The 25,615-nt window shown below is 46.8% G+C and overlaps 1 protein-coding gene across 1 annotated transcript in view; it reads left to right on the top strand.

Annotated features, from left to right (window-relative positions):
• Positions 1-25,615, top strand: part of LOC139377191 (AT-rich interactive domain-containing protein 4B-like) — a 186,776-nt gene that overhangs the window by 148,221 nt on the left and 12,940 nt on the right. The window contains exons 21-23 of the mRNA XM_071120192.1: positions 6,953-7,063; positions 16,820-17,065; positions 18,037-18,183. Coding sequence (XP_070976293.1) covers positions 6,953-7,063; positions 16,820-17,065; positions 18,037-18,183 — 504 coding nt within the window. The remainder of the gene's footprint in view (positions 1-6,952; positions 7,064-16,819; positions 17,066-18,036; positions 18,184-25,615) is intronic.

Below are 25,615 nucleotides of genomic sequence, written 5' to 3'. Positions count from 1 at the left end.
CATCCGGGTTGGCAGAGTGTGCAAAAGCAGTGAATAAAACAAACTTAGAGAGGAGGCTTCTAATGTTAACATGCATGAAACCAAGGCTATTACGGTTACAGAAGTCATCAAATGAGAGCGCCTGGGGAATAGGAGTGGAGCTAGGCACTGCAGGGCCTGGATTAACCTCCACATCACCAGAGGAACAGAGGAGGAGTAGGATAAGGGTACGGCTAAAAGCTATGAGAATTGGTCGTCTAGAACATCCGGAACAGAGAGTAAAAGGAGGTTTCTGTGGGCGATAAAATAGCTTCAAGGTATAAATGTACAGACAAAGGTATGGTAGGATGTGAATACAGTGGAGGTAAACCTAGGTATTGAGTGATGATGAGAGAGATATTGTCTCTAGAAACATCATTGAATCCAGGTGATGTCATCGCGTGGGTGGTGGATCTGAAAGGTTGGATAAGGTATAGTGAGCAGGGCTAGAGGCTCTACAGTGAAATAAGCCAATAAACACGAACCAGAATAGTAATGGACCAGGCATATTGACATTAAGGAGAGGCATGCTTAGCCGAGTGATCATAAGGGTCCAGTGAGTAGTGAGGTTGGTTGGCGTCACGGCGATTCAGACAGCTAGCCGGGCCATCGGTAGCAAGCTAGCATAGGATGGAGGTCTGTTTTTAGCCACCTCGTGCGTTTTCGTCGGTAGATTAGTGGGGTTCCGTGTGGTAGAGGGGATCAAGTTTTAATACATTTTTTTTGGCAGCATTTATACATTGAAGATTGAAAAAGAATTTGGTGCATTTTCCCCCATATTCCATCCAGTTGGCTTTATTTTTATAATATATTACACGGGATCTTTATTGAATAAGTTCCTCCATTTCTTTTTGTTTTTCCTCTAACTTATTCTGAGCCTCTATGGTACAGTTTTTATTGCTATCTAACTGTACTGTTAGTCCTTCAATTTCCTTTGTTAATATGGACTCTTTTGATCTAAATTGCTTTTGTTTTATAGATGAGTACTGAATTGCATTGCCTCTAAAGGCACATTTAAAAGTGTCCCATACAATAAGGGGATCTGCTGTACCTATGTTATGTCTGGAAAAGTCAGTTATAAATTCTTCTGTCCTGGTTCTAAACAATTTATCATCTAGTAGGCTTTGATTAAATGTCCAATATCCTCACCCACGTGGAAATTCTGTATTGTCCAATAAATTCTGTATTATCCAATAACATATTTAAAATAATCCATCTACCTTGAGAATCTGTTTGGACAATTTGCACATTTGGATCAAAATTATTGGTTTTTAAAACCATCACCCAGTTCTTTTTCCACAAAACTTCATCTAAAATTGTTGAATGAGTTTCCTGTAAACAATATGTATTATATTCCTTCTCTTTGAGCCAGGTAAATACTGTCTTTTCTTATTATCTGCTAGGCCATTACAATTGTAACTGGCTATACTTATTTCACCACCTATCATAATGAGACACAACTTTCAATTATATTTATCAAAATATATGTTTGTAAACGTACCATTAAACAGTAACATGATGATTGAGTGTCTATATAGCTGTACCTTGATCTTTGCATTTCTACTAAGTAAACCTCCAATTGGTCCCTACTATTCCACCCGCTAAAAGTCCTCCTCATCCCGAGTTGGTTTGTCATCCCAATGCCTGGCAGACCACCCTCAACCCCCTGTATCCCATAACCCTTAACCGACTGGGATCCATCCTTTGAAAAGAGCACACAGTGCCATTTACCGAATTGAAGTAGATTAACTGCCAAATGCATTTCCATCGCCCTCACCTCGATTTGTATTATATATAGCTGTGGATCATCCTCTATTGTCCCTAACATCTTTTACTTCTTCGCAACAGTTGTGGGATACACACATACACCCACACACACTCAACCCATACCCCCACACAACCATAAGCTCACTTACTCAACAATTGCACCACCCCAGAGCCCAACTCAAGATAGGTCTTGATTTACAAATGTACTTGCAGTTGCAGCTGCACGAGAAGACCACACAAAAAAATAGGCAAAAATTAAGAGATTTTATTTACCATTGTCACATCCTAGATGATGGAGGTCAAATGTACACCTCTACCCTGAAACCCCTACAATACAGTCACCCGTATTGACCATATTCCCAAGCATCTCCATGCAGTCCGACTTTGATTCTGTGCCACTAGGGTCACATAATATACCCCCTCTCTGAATGTCCAAGTGTAACCCCCTCCCCATGGGTTACTGCAGCTAGTGTTGCCAGCACTGCCACTGCCTGGGTGCGGGCACCCCACCGGAATTCCCACCGGCTAGGTACAAGGTCATCAAGGTTCTCATTAGCAGCTTTGAGAATTTACATGTGTAGTATGCTCTCCCTTTAGGGGGCTTTGGCTTTGCAGGACCAACCCTGCCAAGCAGGCTCAGAATCTTGAGGGGGCAGTGCTGCTCTTGGTCTCTGACCATCATTTGGCTGCATACAGACCGCTTACAGCAGGCCCATAAAACAGTTAGGGACTAGTAGAGGGGATCAATCCAATTGGCGATATAGTTATAGTGACCCAAGAAAAATTGTCCGATAGACCTATTCAGATAGCAGCCGATAAGACAGCTAACGATTAGCGGGCCGCAGATGGGCGTTCAGGTAACGTCGCGACGGAGGGGCCAGTTGGATAACTCCCTCGGGCAGATAACATCGGTAGTCCAGTCGTGAAGGCCCGGTGGGGCTCCGCGTCGGCAGTAAAACGGGTCCGGATAGGTGATTGTAGCCCAGGAGTGGCTGATGGAACTCTTCAGCTTTCCTAGCTCATGTTTACAGCAGCTGCTTCTGCTAACTAAAAGGCTAGGAGGTATCACTTCTGAAGTGAATAAGAGTTCAAAGTTTATACCAAGTTGCCATACTTTTAAGCTCGTGCTATATTCTGTCTGGTATAGTCGAAATTCATCCTTTCGGCGTGTTGATCGTCATCTTCACATTGAACACTAATTTCGTTAGTTTATTATCTGAGCCCTTTTAGCGTCGTCGTCCTCATGTCCTCGGAACAGGAAGTTGCATTTTCGTCAACGTGTTTATATAGTGGTGAAAGAAGGGCTAAGTTTCATAGTTTACAACCAATGTCTGTTCACTTGGGTGGGGCCTCTGAGTGAGCAGAGTTTCTCTATGACAAACCGTTCTCTCATTTAAGAAGCTAAAATTACATTTAATCTTTTCACAAATAGTTTCATATTTAAACATTTAAAATTGCACAACAATTCCATGCAATTTGCACACACACAATATGATCTCAGATATGAAATTGTACATATTGACTGACCTTCATGTCTTAAAGTAATGATGGACTGTTGTTTCTCTTTGCTTATTTGAGCTGTTCTTGCAATAATATGGACTTGGTGTTTTACCAAATAGGGCTATCTTCTGTATACCACCCCTACCATGTCACAACAACTGATTGGCTCAAACATATTAAGAAACCAGTAATAACCATCAACTATAATAGTTAATATAACATTCCCAAGGGAGCCAAGGCCGCCGGAAAATGTTGGGAGCTATTTACCACTGTTGATTCCCAGCTTTAAGCACCAGCTGTCAGAGCAGCTCACTGCCCCTGTACATAGCCCATCTGTAAATATCCCATCCAACTATCTCATCCCCATAATGTTATTTATTTTGCTCCTTTGCACCCCAAGTATCTCTACTTGCAAACTCATATTCTGCACATCTATCACTCCAGTGTTTAATTGCTAAATTGTAATTATTTCGCCACTATGGCTTATGTATTGCCTTACCTCTCTTATCCTACCACATTTGCACTCACTGTATATAGATTTTTTCTACTGTATGTTTGTTTATTCCACGTGTAACTCTGTGTTGTTGTTTGTGTCGAACTGCTTTGCTTTATCTTGGCCAGGTCGCAGTTGTAAATGAGAACTTGTTCTCAACTAGCTTACCTGGTTAAATAAAGGTGAAATAAAATAAATAGAATTTTGAAGAATCTCATATTATACTACATGATTCCATGTGTTATTTCATAGTTATTTCATAGTTGATGTCTTCACTATTATTCTACAAAGTAGAAAACTGTAAAAATGAAATAAAAACCTGTAATGAGTAGGTGAAATTTGACTAGTGTTGTATATTCAGACCTTTTCCCTTTTCCACATTTTGTTGCTAAAATGGATTAAATACAAATAAAATCCTCCATCTGCAATTAAAGCGATAACAGGATTTTCAAATTCTTTGCAAATTAACAATACATTTTTTTCATAAGTTTTCAGACCCTTTGCTATAAGACTAAACATTGAGCTCAGGTGCATCCTGTTTCCATTGATCTTCCTTGAGATGTTTCTACAACTTGATAGGAGTCCACCTGTGGTAAATTCAATTGATTGGACATGATTTAGGAAGGCAAACATCTGTCTATAAAAAGGTCCCACAGTTGACAGTGCATGTCAGAACAGATAAACCAAGCCATGAGGTCGAAGACAGGATTGTGTCGAGGCAAAGATCTGGGGAGGGTACCAAAAATATATATGCAGCATTGAAGGTTCCCAAGGACATAGTGGTCTCCATCATTCTTAAAAATGTAAGAAGTTTGGAACCACCAAGACTCTTCCTAGAGCTGGCTGCCCGGCCAAACTGAGCAATCAGGGGAGAAGGGCCTTGGTCAGGGAGGTGACCAAGAACCCGATGGTCGCTCAGACAGAGCTCCAGAGTTCCTCTGTGTAGATGGGAGAACCTTCCAGAAGGATAACCATCTCTGCAGTACTCCACCAATCAAGCCTTTATCGTGGAGTGGCCAGACGGAAGCAACCCCTCAGTAAAAGGCTCATTACAGCCTGCTTGGAGTTTACCAAAAGGCACCTAGAGGACTCAGACCATGAGAAACAAGATTCTCTTCTCTGATGAAACCAAGATTGAACTCATTGGCCTGAATACCAAGCATCACATCTAGAGGAGACCTGACACCATCCCTACAGTGAAGCGTGGTGGTGACAGCATCATGCTGTGGAGATGTTTTTTAGCAGCAGGGAGACTGGTCAGGATCGAGGGAAAGATGAACGGAGCAAAGTACAGAGAGATCCTTGATGAAAATCTGCTCCAGAGCGCTCAGGACCTCAGACTGGGGCAAAGGTTCACCATCCAACAGGACGATGACCCTAAGCACACAGCCAAGAAGTGGCTTCGGGTCAAGTCTATGAGTGTCCTTGAGTGGCCCAGCCAGAGCCTGGACTTGAACCCAATCGAACATTTTATTATTAATACATTTGTTTTCGCTTTGTCATTATGGGGTAGTGTGTGTAGATAGTTTTTTAAATAAATTTAATCCATTTTAGAATAAGGCTACTGTTACAAAATGTGGGAAAAGTCCAGGGGGCTGAATACTTTCCAGATGCACACACACCTACCTTCAAATTAGTCAATTCGGCAATTTCAGCCACACCCGTTACTGACAGGTGTATAAAATCGAGCACACAGCCATGCAATCTCCATAGACAAACATTGGCTGTAAAATGGCCTTACTGAAGAGCCCAGTGTCTTTAAAATGTGGCACCATCATAGGATGCCACAAGTCAGTATGTCAAATCTTGGCCCTGCTAGAGTTGCCCCGGTCAACTATAAGTGCTGTTATTAAGTGAAAGTGTAGGAGCATCAACCACTCAGCTGCGAAGTGGTAGGCCACACAAGGTCACAGAACGGGAACGACGAGTGCTGAAGTGTGTACAACACTCACTACATAGTTCCAAACTGCCCCTGGACGTCGCCACAAGAACTGTTCGTCGGGAGCTTCATGAAATTGGTTTCCGTGGCCAAGCAGCCACACACAAGCCTAAGATCAGCATGCGCAATGCCAAGCGTCAGCTGTAAAGCTCACCGCCTTTGGACTCTGGAGCAGTGGAAATGAGTCACGCTTCACTATCTGGCAGTCCGACAGACAAATCTGGGTTTGTCAGATGCCAGGAGAACGCTACCTGCCCCAATGCATAGTGGCAACTGTAAAGTTTGGTGGAGGAGGAATAATGGTGGGGCAGTTTTTCATGGTTCGGGCCCCTTAGTTCCAGTGAAGGGAAATCTTAATGCTGCCGCATACAATTACATTCTAGACGATTCTGTGCTTCCACCTTTGTGGCAATAGTTTGGTGAAGGCCCTTTCCGGTTTCAGCATGACAATGCCCCCGTGCACAAAGCACAAATGCCCCTGTGCACAAAGCGAGGTCCATACAGAAGTGATTTGTCTAGATCAATGTGGAAGAACTTGACTGGTCTGCACAGAGCCCTGATCTCAACCCCATCAAACACCCTTGGGATGAATTTGAACGCTGACTGCGAGCCTGGCTGTAATAGCAGCAAAAGGGGGGACCAACTCCATATTAATGCCCATGATTTTGGAATGAGATGTTCAACAAGCAGGTGCCCACAACCTTTTGGTCATGTAGTGTATTTGTAAAAATAAAATGCAACAGTTTAAAAGAGTTACATGTTACTTCCCGTTTCGTTCCGTTTAAGAAAAGTTTTGCAACAAAAATCGGCGTAATGAATACGCCCCAGGCGACCCAGCACGAGGGAGAGAGAGGGGGCAGGCAGAACCGTACGCATATGTCTTGGTCATCTGTCTTGCAAATTCACCAGTTAGCCTAAAGTTCCTCTTCCTTTGGTATTATTTAAATGACAACTTTCCCCAGGCCTTTATAGCCTGTTATCTAGTTAGGCTACAACACAGAAAATATGTTTTGTGATTTTAATGTGAAAAAACAAAAACATTGTTTTTCTGTTTTGAATTTTTCTTAACGTTAAGGATCGAAATGTTGATTAAAAGTTCACAGTTAAAGTGAGAGAAAGCTGAGCAGACATCGAGTACTCTTGTTCCTCTTTCCATTTTAGTTTGGAGATGTTTGACAGGCTTTGTTTATACACTTTCACTCAGTCTCCGTGTCCTTCCTGTCTTCACCTTCCAGTGTCTGCCAGTCACAAGCGTCAGAAGGAACAGCAGGCAGGTGGAGCAGCAAAGAAACCCAGGCCAAACAGAAAGAGCTCAGTGCCTCCCAAGAAGAACAACAGGAAAACTGGTAAGGACGAGTATGATATCCCTGTCTTTGACAGCACCCACTAGGTACTGAGGAATCTGTCCCTCTAGGGCATCTGGCCCTTTTTTTCTAGCTAGGCAAGTCAGTTAATTACAATTGGGGAATACTTTTACCAAAAGGCCTTCTGTGGGGACAGGAGCCTGGGATTACAAAATGAAAACAATATAAATATAGGACAAAACACACATCACAACAAGAGACAACACCACAAAAAGTGACCAGTAACACAACATAACAACATGGTATCAACACAACAACATGGTATCAACACAACATAACAACATGGTAGCAACACAACATAACAACATGGTAGCAACACAGCATGGTAGCAACACAAAACATGGTACAAACATTATTGGGCCCAGACAACAGCACAAAGGGCAAGAAGGTAGAGACAACGATACATCACGCAAAGCAGCCACAACTGTCAGTAAGAGTGTCCATAATTGAGTCTTTGAATGAAGTGAGCGACCAAGGGATGTGTGTGCTTTGGGGAAGTGACTAGCAGAACGGGTGTTGTATGTGGAGGATGAGGGCTGCAGTAGGTAGCATTGGTGGCAAATCTGATGGCAGAATGGTAAAGAACATCTATCCACTCGAGAGCACCCTTACCTGCCAATCTAGAAATTATATCTCTGTAATCTAGCATGGGTAGGATGGTCATCTGAATCAAGGTTAGTTTGGCAGCTGGGGTGAAAGAGGAGCGATTACGATAGAGAAAACCAAATCTAGATTTAACTTTAGCCTGCAGCTTTGATATGTGCTGAGAGAAGGACAGTGCACCATCTAGCCATACTCCCAAGTACTTGTATGAGGTGACTACCTCAAGCTCTTAACCCTCAGAGGTAGTAATCACACCTGTAGGGAGAAGGGCATTCTTCCTACCAAACCACACAACCTTTGTTTTGGAGGTGTTCAGAACAAGGTTAAGGGTAGAGAAAGCTTGTTGGACACTAAGAAAGTTGTAGAGCATTTAACACAATATCCAGGGAGGGGCCAGCTGAGTTTTAGACTGTATCATCTGCATATAAATGGATGAGAGAGCTTCCTACTGCCTGAGCTATGTTGCTGTAAATTGAGAAGAGCGTGGGGCCTAGGATCGAGCCTTGGGGTACTCCCTTGGTGACAAGCAGTGGCTGACTTTATACACTGCACTCAGAGATGTAATTAGCAAACCAGGCCAAAGACCCCTCAGAGACACCAGTACTCCTTAGCTAGTCCACAAGAATGGAATGGTCTAACACAAACAGCTTTGGCCAAGTCAATAAAAATAGCAGCACAACATCGCTTAGAATCAAGGGCAATGGTGACATCATTGAGGACCTAAGGTTGCAGTGACATCCATAACCAGATTGCATACCAGAGAGAACACTATAGACATCAAGAAAACCAGTCCGTTGATAAGTTTCTCCAACACTTTTGATAAACAGGGCAAAAGAGAAATAGGCCTATAACAGTTAGGATCAGCTTGATCTCCCCTTTAAATAAAGAACAAACTGTGACTGTCTTCAAAGCAATGGGAACCTCTCTAGAGAGGAGAAAAAGGTTGGAGATTAGTTTGCTGTCCCTATCGTCGCCAAGCCTAAAGGGTCTAAGCCATCTGACCAAGATGTTTTTTGGGGTCAAGTTTAAGGAGCTCCTTTAGCACCTCGGACTCAGTGACCACCTACAGGGAGAAACTTTGTTGCGGGGCAGGGGGAAAAAAAGAGGGAGAAGCGTCGGGGATAGTCGCTTTAGAATGGGTGGGAGAAGAGAAAATGTTGGACTGGAAGGAGGCATGGCTGAGTCAAATTGGAATCCTGACTTAATGAAATGGTGATTAGAACTCAGCCATGTGCTTCCGGTCAGTAACAACCACATCAACATTAAGAGACAATGGCAGCTGTGAGGAGGAGGGTTTATTCTCCAGGTCTTTAGCCGTTTTCCAGAACTTCTTGGAGATAGACCCACAGAGAGAGAACTGCTCCTTAAAGTAACTAACTTTGGCCATCCGGATAGCCTGAGTGCACTTATTTCTCATTTGCCTGAATGAGAGCCAGTCAGCCTGAGTATACTTGTGCCGAGCCTGTCGTCAAATGCAATTCTTGAGGTGGAGTAACTCTGCCACATCGCGGTCGAACCAGGGGCTGAAACAGTTTAATTCTCATTTTCTTTATGGGGGTGTGTTTGTTAACAATACCACTGAAAATATAAAAAAAGAAGGTCCAAGTGTCTTCGACAGAGGGGATCTGATTCTATACCATTGTACAGAGGCCAGTTCATGAAGGAAGGCTTGCTCAAAGTTTTTTAGCAAGCGTCTATGACAAATCAGGACAACTTGTTTCACTGAGCAGCCATTACGAACACAGGCTGTAAAACAGTAATCCCCAAGGTCATTACAGAAAACACCAGAACTGATACCTATCAGGATCATTTGTGAGGATCACGTCGAGAAGAGTAGCGTTTTCTGGGTGTTGAGTCATACCTTGTGGGATTAGTAATAATCTGAGAAATATTTAGGGAGTCCCGTGGCTTTAGGACTTGGTCAGGTGGTGTAAGCATGTCCCAGTTTAGGTCACCTAGCAGGACAAATTCAGACTTAGTGTAAGGGGCCAGGAGAGGGCTTAGGGCAGGTAGGATACAGGCCGGTGCTGATTGAGGACGATAGTATCCAGCAACATTCAACAAAGAGCAAAACTCAGCAAAAAATAAATATCCCTTTTTCAGGACACTGTCTTTCAAAGATAATTAGTAAACATCCAAGTAACGTCACAGATCTTCATTGTAAAGGGTTTAAACACTGTTTCCCATGCGTGTTCAATGAACCATAAACAATTAATGAACAGTCGTTAAGACACTAACAGCTTACAGACGGTAGGCAATTAAGGTCAGTTATGAAAACTTAGGACACTAAAGAGGCCTTTCTACTGACTCTGGAAAAACACCAAAAGAATGGGTCCCTGCTCATTTGCGTGAACGTGCCTTAAGCATGCTGCAAGGAGGCATGAAGACTGCAGATATGTCCAGGGCAATAAATTGCCATGTCCTTCTTTGAGACGCCTAAGACAGCGCTACAGGGAGACGGGACGGACAGCTGATCGTCCTCGCAGTGGCAGACCACGTGTAACATCACATGCACAGGATCGGTACATCCGAACATCACACCTGCGGGACAGGTACAGGATGGCAACAACAACTGCCCGACTTACACCAGGAATGCACAATCCCTCCATTAGTGCTCAGACTGTCTGCAATAGGCTGAGAGAGGCTGGACTGAGGGCTTGTAGGCCTGTTGTAAGACAGGTCCTCACCAGACATCACTGGCAACATCGTTGCCTATGGGCACAAACCCACCGTCGCTGGACTAGACAGGACTGGCAAAAAAGTGCCCTTCACTGACGAGTCGCGCTTTTGTTCACCGGGGGTGATGGTCGGATTCGCGTTTATTGTCGAAGGAATGAGCATTACACTGAGGCCTGTACTCTGGAGCAGGATCGATTTGAAGGTGGAGGGTCTGTCATGGTCTGGGGCGGTGTGTCACAGCATCATCGGACTTAGCTTGTTGTCATTGCAGGCAATCTCAACGCTGTGTGTTACAGGGAAGACATCCTCCTCCCTCATGTGGTACCATTCCTGCAGGCTCATCCTGACATGACCTTCCAGCATGACAATGCCACCAGCCATACTGCTCGTCCTTTGCGTGATCTCCTGCAAGACAGGAATGTCAGTGTTCTGCCATGGCCAGCAAAGAGCCCGGATCTCAATCCCATTGAGCACGTCTGAGACCTGTTGGATCGGAGGGTGAGGGCTAGGGCCATTCACCCCAGAAACGTGCAGGTGCCTTGGTGGAAGAGTGGGGTAACATCTCACAGCAAGAACTGGAAAATCTGGTGCAGTCCATGAGGAGATGCACTGCAGTACTTAATGCAGCTGGTGGCCACACCAGATACTGACTGTTACTTTTGACCCCCCCCACCTCCCTCCCTCCCTTTGTTCAGGGACACATTATTCCATGTCTGTGGAAGTTGTTCAATTTATGACTCAGTTGTTGAATTTTATGTTCATACAAATATTTACACATGTTAAGTTTACTGAAAATAGACGCAGTTGGAGGTGAGAGGACGGTTTTTTTTTTTTGCTGAGTTAATTTGAAACCCTAACCCTAAAGTTTAATGCTGAAAACCAGATAATCAAGTTGTTTGGGGACAGACTTGGTGGAGACACCCGAGCACTGAAGGTGATCCCCCACCTTTGGAAGGTCTGTCTTGACAAAAAAAACGTTATAACCAGAAAGGTTAACATCGGTATTCAAAACACTTCCTTACTTCTCAGTAATGACCAACACATCTGGATTGGAGCTGTGAACCCACACTTTCAATTGATCCTTTTTAGGTAATACGCTTCTAGTGTTAAAGTGCAGAAAACCCAGACTTTTACGAGAGCAGAACTCAGTGAAGCAGATATAAGAGCACAAGTCAGAATTGGAGCTAGCAACAGTAGATGGGCCAGGGTGTACAAGCACATTTCCAGATATCAACAGTAATACAATCAAGGCTCGGCAGAGGACAGGGAGAGCTCTGCAGTGCTGATTTATGACATCTGAATGTGCATCAGATGGCAACAAGATCATATTATACTGCAATTTCATCAGGTAACGTGAATACAAAGCCGGCGAGAGGTGGTTAGAATAGGATGGGAGGCCAAAAGTCTGTGTAACCAATAGAGAGTCAGAGTCCCGAGTGTGGGAACAAACACTGTCCCACGGTCGGGTAAACAAGAAAGTTAATAGTCAACAAAGCATGCAGTAGTCATGAGGCAAATAGCAAAATGCACAAGAAAAAAAAATTATATATAACGGGGCCATTTTAAGTTCAGAGTTACTCACCCCAACAGTGCCTGTGTGCTGGAGGTGAGCGAAAGCTTGGGAGAGAGGAGGGAGTGTGTTGGAGGTGCCTGTACCAGACAGGCCAGGGAGAGAGGGGTGAGTGTGGTGGGGGTACCTGTACCAGACAGGGAGAGACAGACCAGGGAGAGAGGGGGGGAGTGTGGTGAAGTTACCTGTACCAGACAGGGGGAGACAGACCAGGGAGAGAGGAGTGAGTGTGTTGGAGGTACCTGTACCAGACAGGGGGAGACAGACCAGGGAGAGAGGGGTGAGTGTGGTGGGGGTACCTGTACCAGACAGGGGGAGACAGACCAGGGAGAGAGGGGTGAGTGTGGTGGGGGTACCTGTACCAGACAGGGGGAGACAGACCAGGGAGAGATGGGGGAGTGTGGTGGAGGTACCTGTACCAGACAGGGGGAGACAGACCAGGCAGAGAGGAGTGAGTGTGTTGGAGGTACCTGTACCAGACAGGGGGAGACAGACCAGGGAGAGAGGGGGGGAGTGTGGTGGGGTTACCTGTACCAGACAGGGGGAGACAGACCAGGGAGAGAGGGGGGAGTGTGGTGGAGGTACCTGTACCAGACAGGGGGAGACAGACCAGGGAGAGAGGGGTGAGTGTGGTGGGGGTACCTGTACCAGACACGGGGAGACAGACCAGGCAGAGAGGTGTGAGTGTGGTGGGGGTACCTGTACCAGACAGGGGGAGACAGACCAGGCAGAGAGGGGTGAGTGTGGTGGAGGTACCTGTACCAGACAGGGGGAGACAGACCAGGGAGAGAGTGGTGAGTGTGGTGGGGGTACCTGTACCAGACAGGGGGAGACAGACCAGGCAGAGAGGGGTGAGTGTGGTGGAGGTACCTTTACCAGACAGGGGGAGACAGACCAGGGAGAGAGGAGTGAGTGTGTTGGAGGTTCCTGTACCAGACAGGCCAGGGAGAGAGGTGTGAGTGTGGTGGGGGTACCTGTACCAGACAGGGGGAGACAGACCAGGGAGAGAGGGGGGAAGTGTGGTGGAGGTACCTGTACCAGACAGGGGGAGACAGACCAGGGAGAGAGGGGGGAGTGTAGTGGAGGTACCTGTACCAGACAGGGGGAGACAGACCAGGGAGAGAGGAGTGAGTGTGTTGGAGGTACCTGTACCAGACAGGGGGAGACAGACCAGGGAGAGAGGGGTGAGTGTGGTGGAGGTACCTGTACCAGACAGGGGGAGACAGACCAGGGAGAGAGGAGTGAGTGTGTTGGAGGTACCTGTACCAGACAGGGGAGACAGACCAGGGAGAGAGGGGTGAGTGTGGTGGAGGTACCTGTACCAGACAGGGGGAGACAGACCAGGCTGAGAGGGGTGAGTGTGGTGGAGGTACCTGTACCAGACAGGGGGAGACAGACCAGGGAGAGAGGGGTGAGTGTGGTGGGGGTACCTGTACCAGACAGGGGGAGACAGACCAGGCAGAGAGGGGTGAGTGTGGTGGACGTACCTGTACCAGACAGGGGGAGACAGACCAGGGAGAGACGAGTGAGTGTGTTGGAGGTACCTGTACCAGACAGGGGGAGACAGACCAGGGAGAGAGGGGTGAGTGTGGTGGGGGTACCTGTACCAGACAGGGGGAGACAGACCAGGCAGAGAGGGGTGAGTGTGGTGGACGTACCTGTACCAGACAGGGGGAGACAGACCAGGGAGAGAGGGGGGAGTGTAGTGGAGGTACCTGTACCAGACAGGGGGAGACAGGCCAGGGAGAGAGGGGTGAGTGTAGTGGGGGTACCTGTACCAGACAGGGGGAGACAGACCAGGGAGAGAGGGGGGAGTGTGGTGGAGGTACCTGTACCAGACAGGCCAGGGAGAGAGGGGTGAGTGTGGTGGGGGAACCTGTACCAGACAGGGGGAGACAGACCAGGGAGAGAGGGGGGAGTGTGGTGGAGGTACCTGTACCAGACAGGGGGAGACAGACCAGGGAGAGAGGGGGGAGTGTAGTGGAGGTACCTGTACCAGACAGGGGGAGACAGGCCAGGGAGAGAGGGGTGAGTGTAGTGGGGGTACCTGTACCAGACAGGGGGAGACAGACCAGGGAGAGAGGGGGGAGTGTGGTGGAGGTACCTGTACCAGACAGGCCAGGGAGAGAGGGGTGAGTGTGGTGGGGGAACCTGTACCAGACAGGGGGAGACAGACCAGGGAGAGAGGGGGGAGTGTGGTGGAGGTACCTGTACCAGACAGGGGGAGACAGACCAGGGAGAGAGGGGGGAGTGTAGTGGAGGTACCTGTACCAGACAGGGGGAGACAGACCAGGGAGAGAGGGGGGAGTGTGGTGGAGGTACCTGTACCAGACAGGGGGAGACAGACCAGGGAGAGAGGGGTGAGTGTGTTGGAGGTACCTGTACCAGACAGGCCAGGGAGAGAGGGGTGAGTGTGGTGGGGGTACCTGTACCAGACAGGGGGAGACAGGCCAGGGAGAGAGGGGTGAGTGTGGTGGAGGTACCTGTACCAGACAGGGGGAGACAGACCAGGGAGAGAGGAGTGAGTGTGTTGGAGGTACCTGTACCAGACAGGGGGAGACAGACCAGGGAGAGAGGGGGGAGTGAATTGTCTTAAACAGGAGGGCGCTTCAAAGGGCGCGTCAAAGACTCCTGCCACTTGTTGGGCCCGAAGGCCTTTTTACTTCACACCTTAGTGCTAATTGAATTTGCTCAGTTCAGGTTGGAATGGTGTCCTCAGGTCTCTGCTGTTTGTTGGCTAGAGCACCCTCCGTATAGCTTGGAAAAATAATACCTTGGAAGCAGTAATCTCTCTGGTTCATTTTGGTCAAAATTAGGTTGTAGGTTTGGAGTTTTGATCTGTAGTCAAGGCCATCCTGTGGAGGGTAGCATCCTGCATATGTACCTGCCGAAAAATCCAAGTTTATCTTTATTTTATTTCACCTTTATTTAACCAGGTAGGCCAGTTGAGAACATGTTCTCATTTACATCTGCGACCTGGCCAAGATAAAGTGTAGCAATTCGACACATACAACAACACATAGTTACACATGGAATAAACAAAACATACAGTCAATAATACAGTAGAACAAAAGAAAACAAAAAGTCTATATACAGTGAGTGCAAATGAGGTAAGATAAGGGAGTTAAGGCAATAAATAGGCCATGGTGGTGAAGTAATTACAATATAGCAATTAAACACTGGAATGGTAGATCAGCAGAAGATGAATGTGCAGGTAGAGATACTGGGGTGCAAAGGAGCAAAATAAATAAATAAATAAATACCAGTATGGGGATGAGGTAGGTAGATAGCCCATCTGTAAACAGCCGATCTATGTACAGGTGCAGTGATCTGTAAGCTGCTCTGACAGCTGCTGCTTAAAGCCAGTGAGGGAGATGTGAGTCTCCAGCTTCAGAGATTTTTGCAATTCGTTCCAGTCATGGGCAGCAGAGAACTGGAAGGAAAGACAACCAAAGGAGGAATTGGCTTTGGGGGTGACCAGTGAGATATACCTACTGGAGCGCGTGCTACGAGTGGGTGCTGCTATGGTGTCCAGTGAGTTGAGATAAGGCGGGGCTTTACCTAGCAGAGACTTGTAGATAACCTATAGCCAGTGGGTTTGGCGACGAGTATGAAGCGAGGGCCAACCAACGAGAGCGTACAGGTCGCAATGGTGGGTAGTGTATGGGGCTTTGGTGACAAAACGGATGGCACTGATAGACTGCATCCAGTTTGTTGAGTAGAGTGTTGGAGGCTATTTTATAGATGACATCACCGAAGTCGAGGATCGGTAGGATGGTCAGTTTTACGAGGGTATGTTTGGCAGCACGAGTGAAGGATGCTTTGTTGCGATTTAGGAAGCCGATTCTAGATTTAATTTTGGATTGGTGATGTAATGTGAGTCTGGAAGGAGAGTTTACAGTCTAAACAGACACCAAGGTATTTGTAGTTGTCCACATATTCTAAGTCAGAGCCGTCCAGAGTAGTGATGCTGGACGTGCGAGCAGGTGCGGGCAGTGATCGATTGAATAGCATGTATTTAGTTTTACTTGCGTTTAAGAGCAGTTGGAGGCCACGGAAGGAGTGTTGTATGGCATTGAAGCCCGTCTGGAGGTTAGTTAACACAGTGTCCAAGAAGGGGCCAGATATACAGAATGGTGTCGTCTGCATAGAGGTGGATCAGAGAATCACCAGCAGCAAGAGCAACATCATTGATGTATACAGAAAAGAGAGTCGGCCCGAGAATTGAACCCTGTGGCACACCCATAGAGACTGTCAGAGGTCCGGACAACAGACCCTCCGATTTGACACACTGAACTCTATCAGAGAAGTAGTTGGTAAACCAGTCGAGGCAATCATTTGAGAAACCAAGGCTGTCGATCTAACTCTATCTTTTTTTTGTTGAAAAATGTGAGCGCTCACATTAAGCTGTGTCTCCCTCTCTCTGAGGGGGCGTGTCTGTCCTCCGCTAGGGTTGGTGAATCTGGCCCTTCGCTAGGGCTGGTGAATCTGGCCCTCCGCTAGGGCTGGTGAATCTGGCCCTCCGCTAAGGGCTGGTGAATCTGGCCCTCCGCTAGGGCTGGTGAATCTGGCCCTCCGCTAGGGCTGGTGAATCTGGCCCTCCGCTAGGGCTGGTGAATCTGGCCCTCCGCTAGGGCTGGTGAATCTGGCCCTCCGCTAGGGCTGGTGAATCTGGCCCTCCGCTAGGGCTGGTGAATCTGGCCCTCCGCTAGGGCTGGTGAATCTGGCTGTAGAATGTCTTCAAATGTTCATTCTAACAACTCTCCAAGCACGAGCAATTACCAACGAAGGAATTTATCTACTTGTAAAAGTTGTTACAATGAAAAATAAGTTTGTAGCTAATTAATATCTTCTCCTTCCTGTCCTGCCATCCCCTCCCCCTACAGCCCACAGCAGTGACAGTGAAGACCAGTTAGTGGGTGAGAGTATGGCTAAGTCTTCAGCCTCCAAGACCCATGGTGCAGCAGACATGAAGGGGTCCATCTCCCCCAAGTGTCTCAGCCAGGGACAGGTTGAGGGACACACCCCTCCATCCAGCCAGAAGTACCACAAGGAGCATCAGCATGGGTACCCTGACCACAGAGCGCACAATGGCAGAACACCATCCGTCTACAAGTGGAGCGTCCAGATGTGTAAGTGTGCCTCAACCAACCCTGACTGTCTTTCACAGAGCCTCAACCAACCCTGGCTGTCTTTCACAGAGCCTCAGCCAACCCTGGCTGTCTTTCACAGAGCCTCAACCAACCCTGACTGTCTTTTACAGAGCCTCAACCAACCCTGGCTGTCTTTCACAGAGCCTCAACCAACCCTGGCTGTCTTTCACAGAGCCTCAACCAACCCTGGCTGTATTTCACAGAGCCTCAAGACCTCAGATTGATGCTAGCGACAGGAATTCTCATCTACGTCCCACCAGATTGTCTGTTACTGTACAAGTAGATTTGTCAGACAGAATCCTTTGTGATCACACAGAGGGCAATGGACATAGAACAGACTAGTTTTATACTGTTTGGTTTAGCTTTCTACTCTGAAACAACCCACTGATTCCTCTCCTTTCAATGTTTATAATCTGAAACACCCCACAGAGTTCTCTCTGTTACAACCTGGCTCAAGATTGTAACAATAGGAAACCACACACTGAGTAAAGGAATAACAATATGAATGTATTCCCTAAATAAAGTAAACTCACAACAATAATCAGATGAGGCATGAAGGTCAGTAAATTAGGTGTCAACTGCCAAAGCCACAACAAAACAAGCAAATGTATGCACGGAGAGAGGAATCTCTTGCTGAATGGGGAAACAGTGGCTTTTTGCCACAGCTGAGCTTTCACAGGTGTGCCCCATCAGCACTGACTACCCTCCCAGCTCCGCCCACCTCTCCTACTCTTCCCACCAATCTCCTGCAGGAAGTAAGCACAGCAAAACTCAGTAGACAGAGCAGGGAGGAGCCCTCACATCTCCTTTCAATGTTTCTACTCTGAAACACCTCACTGATTCCTCTCCTGTCAGTGTGACATCCCACTGAGTCCTCTCCGTTCAATGTTTCTACTCTGAAACATCCCACTGAGTCCTCTCCTTTCAATGTTGTTCCTCTCCTCCCCTAGCGGACCTGGAGAAGATGTGTAGTCTGGAGAGGATCTCCTTCCTCCAGGAGAAGCTGCAGGACATCAGGAACCACTACCTGTCTCTCAGGTCTGAGGTGGCATCCATCGACAGACGACGCAAACGCATCAAGAAGAAAGAGAGAGAGAGTGAGTCATCATAATTGACAGTTTATTTGCTACCAGAGCTGTTATGGTAAACACAATCAAAAGAGAGAGGAAGAAATGTAGTTTCTAACCCTGTAGTACTGTAGTACTGTAGTACTGTAGCTGGAGACCGAGACAATCCCTGTAGTACTGTAGTACTGTAGTTGGAGACCGAGACCATCCCTGTAGTACTGTAGTACTGTAGCTGGAGACCGAGACAATCCCTGTAGTACTGTAGTACTGTAGTTGGAGACCGAGACCATCCCTGTAGTACTGTAGTACTGTAGCTGGAGACCAAGACCATCCCTGTAGTACTGTAGTACTGTAGCTGGAGACCGAGACCATCCCTGTAGTACTGTAGTACTGTAGTACTGTAGCTGGAGACCGAGACCATCCCTGTAGTACTGTAGTACTGTAGTACTGTAGCTGGAGACCAAGACCATCCCTGTAGTACTGTAGTACTGTAGTTGGAGACCGAGACAATCCCTGTAGTACTGTAGTACTGTAGCTGGAGACCGAGACCATCCCCGTAGTACTGTAGCTGGAGACCGAGACAATCCATGTAGTACTGTAGTACTGTAGTACTGTAGCTGGAGACCGAGACCATCCCCGTAGTACTGTAGTACTGTAGTTGGAGACCGAGACAATCCCTGTAGTACTGTAGTACTGTAGCTGGAGACCGAGACCATCCCCGTAGTACTGTAGCTGGAGACCGAGACAATCCCTGTAGTACTGTAGTACTGTAGTACTGTAGCTGGAGACCGAGACCATCCCCGTAGTACTGTAGCTGGAGGTAGCTGGAGACCGAGACAATCCCTGTAGTACTGTAGTACTGTAGCTGGAGACCGAGACCATCCCTGTAGTACTGTAGTACTGTAGTACTGTAGCTGGAGACCAAGACCATCCCTGTAGTACTGTAGTTGGAGACCGAGACCATCCCTGTAGTACTGTAGTTGGAGACCGAGACCATCCCTGTAGTACTGTAGTACTGTAGTACTGTAATACTGTAGCTGGAGACCGAGACAATCCCTGTAGTACTGTAGTACTGTAGCTGGAGACCAAGACCATCCCTGTAGTACTGTAGTACTGTAGTTGGAGACCGAGACCATCCCTGTAGTACTGTAGTACTGTAGTTGGAGACCAAGACCATCCCTGTAGTACTGTAGTACTGTAGCTGGAGACCGAGACAATCCCTGTAGTACTGTAGTACTGTAGTACTGTAGCTGGAGACCGAGACCATCCCTGTAGTACTGTAGTACTGTAGTACTGTAGCTGGAGACCGAGACAATCCCTGTAGTACTGTAGTACTGTAGTACTGTAGCTGGAGACCGAGACCATCCCTGTAGTGCTGTAGTACTGTAGTACTGTAGCTGGAGACCGAGACCATCCCTGTAGTACTGTAGTTGGAGTCCGAGACAATCCCTGTAGTACTGTAGTACTGTAGTTGGAGACTAAGACCATCCCTGTAGTACTGTAGTACTGTAGCTGGAGACCGAGACAATCCCTGTAGTACTGTAGTACTGTAGTACTGTAGCTGGAGACCGAGACAATCCCTGTAGTACTGTAGTACTGTAGCTGGAGACCGAGACAATCCCTGTAGTACTGTAGTACTGTAGCTCGAGACCGAGACAATCCCTGTAGTACTGTAGTACTGTAGCTGGAGACCGAGACCATCCCTGTAGTACTGTAGTTGGAGACCAAGACCAACCCTGTAGTACTGTAGTACTGTAGTTGGAGACCAAGACCATCCCTGTAGTACTGTAGTACTGTAGTTGGAGACCGAGACAATCCCTGTAGTACTGTAGTACTGTAGCTGGAGACCGAGACCATCCCTGTAGTACTGTAGTACTGTAGTACTGTAGCTGGAGACCGAGACCATCCCTGTAGTACTGTAGTACTGTAGTACTGTAGCTGGAGACCGAGACCATCCCTGTAGTACTGTAGTTGGAGACCGAGACAATCCCTGTAGTACTGTAGTACTGTAGTTGGAGACCAAGACCATCCCTGTAGTACTGTAGTACTGTAGCTGGAGACCGAGACAATCCCTGTAGTACTGTAGTACTGTAGCTGGAGACCGAGACAATCCCTGTAGTACTGTAGTACTGTAGCTGGAGACCGAGACAATCCCTGTAGTACTGTAGTACTGTAGCTCGAGACCGAGACAATCCCTGTAGTACTGTAGTACTGTAGCTGGAGACCGAGACCATCCCTGTAGTACTGTAGTTGGAGACCAAGACCATCCCTGTAGTACTGTAGTACTGTAGTTGGAGACCAAGACCATCCCTGTAGTACTGTAGTACTGTAGCTGGAGACCGAGACAATCCCTGTAGTACTGTAGTACTGTAGTACTGTAGCTGGAGACCGAGACAATCCCTGTAGTACCGTAGTACTGTAGCTGGAGACGAGACAATCCCTGTAGTACTGTAGTACTGTAGCTGGAGACCGAGACAATCCCTGTAGTACTGTAGTACTGTAGCTCGAGACCGAGACAATCCCTGTAGTAATGTAGCTGGAGACCGAGACAATCCCTGTAGTACTGTAGTACTGTAGCTGGAGACCGAGACCTTCCCTGTAGTACTGTAGTACTGTAGCTGTAGACCAAGACAATCCCTGTAGTACTGTAGCTGGAGACCGAGACAATCAAGACAATCCCTGTAGTACTGTAGCTGGAGACCAAGACCATCCCTGTAGTACCGTAGCTGGAGACCAAGACAATCCCTGTAGTACTGTAATACTGTAGCTGGAGACCAAGACAATCCCTGTAGTACTGTAGCTGGATACCAAGACCATCCCTGTAGTACTGTAGTACTGTAGCTGGAGACCAAGACCATCCCTGTAGTACTGTAGCTGGAGACCAAGACAATCCCTGTAGTACTGTAGCTGGAGACCGAGACAATCCCTGTAGTACTGTAGCTGGAGACCGAGACAATCCCTGTAGTACTGTAGTACTGTAGCTGGAGACCAAGACAATCACTGTAGTACTGTAGCTGGAGACCAAGACAATCCCTGTAGTACTGTAGTACTGTAGCTGGAGACCCGAGACCATCCCTGTAGTACCGTAGTACTGTAGTACTGTAGCTGGAGACCGAGACAATCCCTGTAGTACTGTAGTACTGTAGCTGGAGGCCGAGACAATCCCTGTAGTACTGTAGTACTGTAGCTGGAGACCGAGACAATCCCTGTAGTACTGTAGTACTGTAGCTGGAGACCGAGACAATCCCTGTAGTACTGTAGTACTGTAGCTGGAGACCGAGACGATCCCTGTAGTACTGTAGCTGGAGACCAAGACAATCCTTGTAGTACTGTAGCTGGAGACCGAGACAATCAAGACAATCCCTGTAGTACTGTAGCTGGAGACCGAGACAATCAAGACAATCCCTGTAGTTCTGTAGTACTGTAGCTGGAGACCAAGACCATCCCTGTAGTACCGTAGCTTGAGACCAAGACAATCAAGACAATCCCTGTATTACTGTAGTACTGTAGCTGGAGACCAAGACCATCCCTGTAGTACTGTAGTACTGTAGCTGGAGACCGAGACAATCCCTGTAGTACTGTAGTACTGTAGCTGGAGACCAAGACCATCCCTGTAGTACTGTAGTACTGTAGTACTGTAGCTGGAGACCAAGACAATCCCTGTAGTACTGTAGTACTGTAGCTGGAGACCGAGACAATCCCTGTAGTACTGTAGCTGGAGACCGAGACCATCCCTGTAGTACTGTAGCTGGAGACCGAGACAATCCCTTAGTACTGTAGTACTGTAGCTGGAGACCGAGACAATCCCTGTAGTACTGTAGTACTGTAGCTGGAGACCGAGACAATCCCTGTAGTACTGTAGCTGGAGACCAAGACAATCCCTGTCATGCTGTATCCTGTCTGAGGACTGTAGATTGATTGATAATGCTCTAGTGTATGTTGAATAGACCTAGTCTCCCAGACCAGCTACTGCAGAGTCTGAAATGACTGCAACACTTAACAAAGAGCTGCAGTTAGTTTCAGAATGGGTGGCAAGGAATAAATTAATCCTAAATATTTGAATAAAGCATAGTTTTTTTATACAAATCATTCACTAAACCTTAAACCTGAAATAAATCCTGCACTAAATAATGTGCAAATAGAGCAAGTGGAGGTGACTAAACTGCTTGGCGTAACCCAGGATTGTAAAACTGTCATGGTCAAAACATATTGATACAACAGTAGTGTCATGACGTTGGCTAAGATGGGGAGAAGTCTGTCCATAATAAAGCGCTGCTCTGCCTTCTTAACAACACTATCATCAAGGCAGGTCCTACAGGCCCTAGTTTAGTCACACCTCGACTACTGTTCAGTCGTGTGGTCAGATGACACAAAGAGGGAGTTAGGAAAATTGTAATTGGCTCACAACAGGGCAGCACGGCTGGCCCTTGGATGTGCATTCATTAATAATATGCATGTCAATCTCTCCTGGCTCAAAGTGGAGGAGAGATTGACTTAATCACTTCTTGTTTTTGTGAGAGGTATTGACATGTTGAATGCACCAATTGGCGTCATCGTCCCCACAGTGACCGTACGTACATAACCCAACCAGAAGCCATGGATTACAGGCATCATCCACACTGAGCTCAAGGATAGAGCTGCCGCTTTCAAGGAGCGGGACCCTAACCCGGAAGCTTATAAGAAATCCCGCTATGCCCTCTGACGAACCATCCAACAGGAAAAGCGTCAATACAGGACTAAGATCAAATCGTAATACATCGGCTCTGACGCTCGTCGGATGTGGCAGGGCTAACAAACTGTTACAGACTACAAAGGGAAGCACAGCCGAGCGCTGCCCAGTGACACAAGCCTACTAGATGAGCTAAACTACTTCTATGCTCGCTTTGAGGCAAATAAACTGAAACATGCAAGAAAGCACCAGCTGTTCCGGAAGATTGTGTGATCATGTTCTCCACAGCCGATGTGAGTAAGACCTTTGAAAGGCTGGTCATGGCTCACATCAACACCATTATCCCAGAAACCCTAGACCCAATCCAATTTGCATACCACCCCAACAGATCCACAGACGCTGCAATCTCTATTGCACTCTACACTGCCCTTTCTCACCTGGACAAAAGGAACACCTATGTTAGAAGGCTGTTCATTGACTAAAGCTCAGCTTTTAACACCATAGTGCCCTCAAAGCTCATCACTAAGCTAAGGACCCTGGGACGAAACACCTCCCTTTGCAACTGAATCCTGGGGTGCATGCTTAGTCCCCTCCTGTACTCCCTGTTCACTCATGACTGCACGGCCAGGCACGACTCCAACACCGTCATTAAGTTTGCTGACAACACAACAGTGGTAGGCCTGAACACCAACAACGAAGACACAGCCTATAGGCAGGAGGTCAGAGACCTGGTCGTGTGTTGCCAGGACAAGAACCTCTCCCTCAATGTGATCAAGACAAAGGAGATGATTGTGGACTACAGGAAAAAGAGGTCGAGCACGCCCCCATTCTCATCGACTGGGCTGCAGTGGAGCAGGTTGAGAGCTTCAAGTTCCTTGGCGTCCACATCCCCAACAAACTAACATGGTCCAAACACACCAAGACAGTCGTGAAGAGGGCACGACAAAACCTATTCCCCCTCAGGAGACTGACAAGATTTGGCATGGGTCCTGAGATCCTGAAACGGTTTTACAGCTGCACCATCGAGATCATCCTGACTGGTTGCATCACTGCCTGGTATGGCAGCTGCTCGGTCTCAGACCTCTATACCAGGCGGTGTCAGAGGAAGGCCCTCAAAATGGTCAAATACTCCAGCCACCCTAGTCATAGACTCTTCTCTCTGCTATCGCACGGCAAGCGGTACCGGAGCACCAAGTCTAGGTCCAAGAGGCTTCTAAACAGCTTCTACCCCCCAAGCCATAAGACTCCTGAACATCTAATCAAAGGGCTACCCAGACTATTTGCATTGCTCTCCCACCCCCCCTCCACCTCTTTTACACCGCTGATACTCTCTATTGTTATCATATATGCATAGTCACTTTAACTCTACCTACATGTACATATTACCTCAACTAACCAGCACATTGACTCTGTACCGGTACCCCCCTGTATATAGTCTTGCTATTGTTATTTTACTGCTGCTCATTAATTACTTGTTACTTTTATTTCTTATTCTTATCTGTTTTTTTGAAACAGTATTGTTGGTTAGTGGCTCGTAAGTAAAGCATTGTAAGGTCTTCTTCACCTGTTGTATTCAGCGCATGTGACTAATAAAATTAGATTTGATATCTTTATAGAAAAGTTAACGAATTAGCCTCCTTCTGTACACATATGGCGCCAGCATATCTTTATCTCTCTGGTCTTTCTAGGGCCTAAGCTTCTCTTCCTTAATATATATTTTATTATATTATGTTAATATCATACAGTGGACACCTCAGCCCTTAAGGTCTATACATGCATTGTCCTGATGCATTTAGTGCTCAAATCTCCTACAGCTGAACTGTGAGGTGGACAATTACTGTTTTAGGAAAGTACAAACCAATAAAACAATAGACTATGAAGTTTTGAATGTGCTACACATTGAAACACAACAAATTGGGCTTTAGTAATCTGTTCTAGACCGTTTTTAAGGACTCGAAACTGTGGATCATTTGGCCAATATGGCTTGTTTATTGATGGTGCTGGCAGCGACCAGTCGGAGGCTTTTTCTCTCTTTACACTCTTGGATCGGAATGGGTCTGAATGGACACGAGGACTTCTAAGCTACAGACTTCTAAGCTACAGACTGCTAAGCTACAGACTGCTAAGCTACAAACTACTAAACTACAGACTTCTAAGCCACAGATTTCTAAACCACATACTTCTAAGCTACAGACTTCTAAGCTACAGACTTCTAAGCTACAGACTGCTAAACTACAGACTTCTAAGCTACAGACTTCTAAGCTACAGACTTCTAAGCTACAGACTTCTAAGCTACAGACTTCTAAGCTACAGACTTCTAAGCTACAGACTTCTAAACTACAGACTTCTAAGCTACAGACTGCTAAACCACAGACTGCTAAGCTACAGACTTCTAAGCTACAGACTTCTAAGCTACAGACTGCTAAGCTACAGACTGCTAAGCTACAAACTACTAAACTACAGACTTCTAAGCCACAGATTTCTAAACCACATACTTCTAAGCCACAGACTTCTAAGCTACAGACTTCTAAGCTACAGACTTCTAAGCTACAGACTGCTAAGCTACAGACTTCTAAGCTACAGACTTCTAAGCTACAGACTTCTAAGCTACAGACTTCTAAGCTACAGACTTCTAAACTACAGACTTCTAAGCTACAGACTTCTAAACCACAGACTGCTAAGCTACAGACTTCTAAACCGCAGACTTCTAAACCACAGACTTCTAAGCTACAGACTTCTAAGCTACAGACTTCTAAGCTACAGACTTCTAAGCTACAGACTTCTAAACCACAG

This window comes from Oncorhynchus clarkii, chromosome 20 (assembly GCF_045791955.1).
Source record: "Oncorhynchus clarkii lewisi isolate Uvic-CL-2024 chromosome 20, UVic_Ocla_1.0, whole genome shotgun sequence".
NCBI classification, from domain to species: domain Eukaryota; kingdom Metazoa; phylum Chordata; class Actinopteri; order Salmoniformes; family Salmonidae; genus Oncorhynchus; species Oncorhynchus clarkii.
The sequence above is the reverse complement of the archived record's forward strand: the minus strand, read 5'-3'. Positions and strand labels throughout refer to the sequence as shown.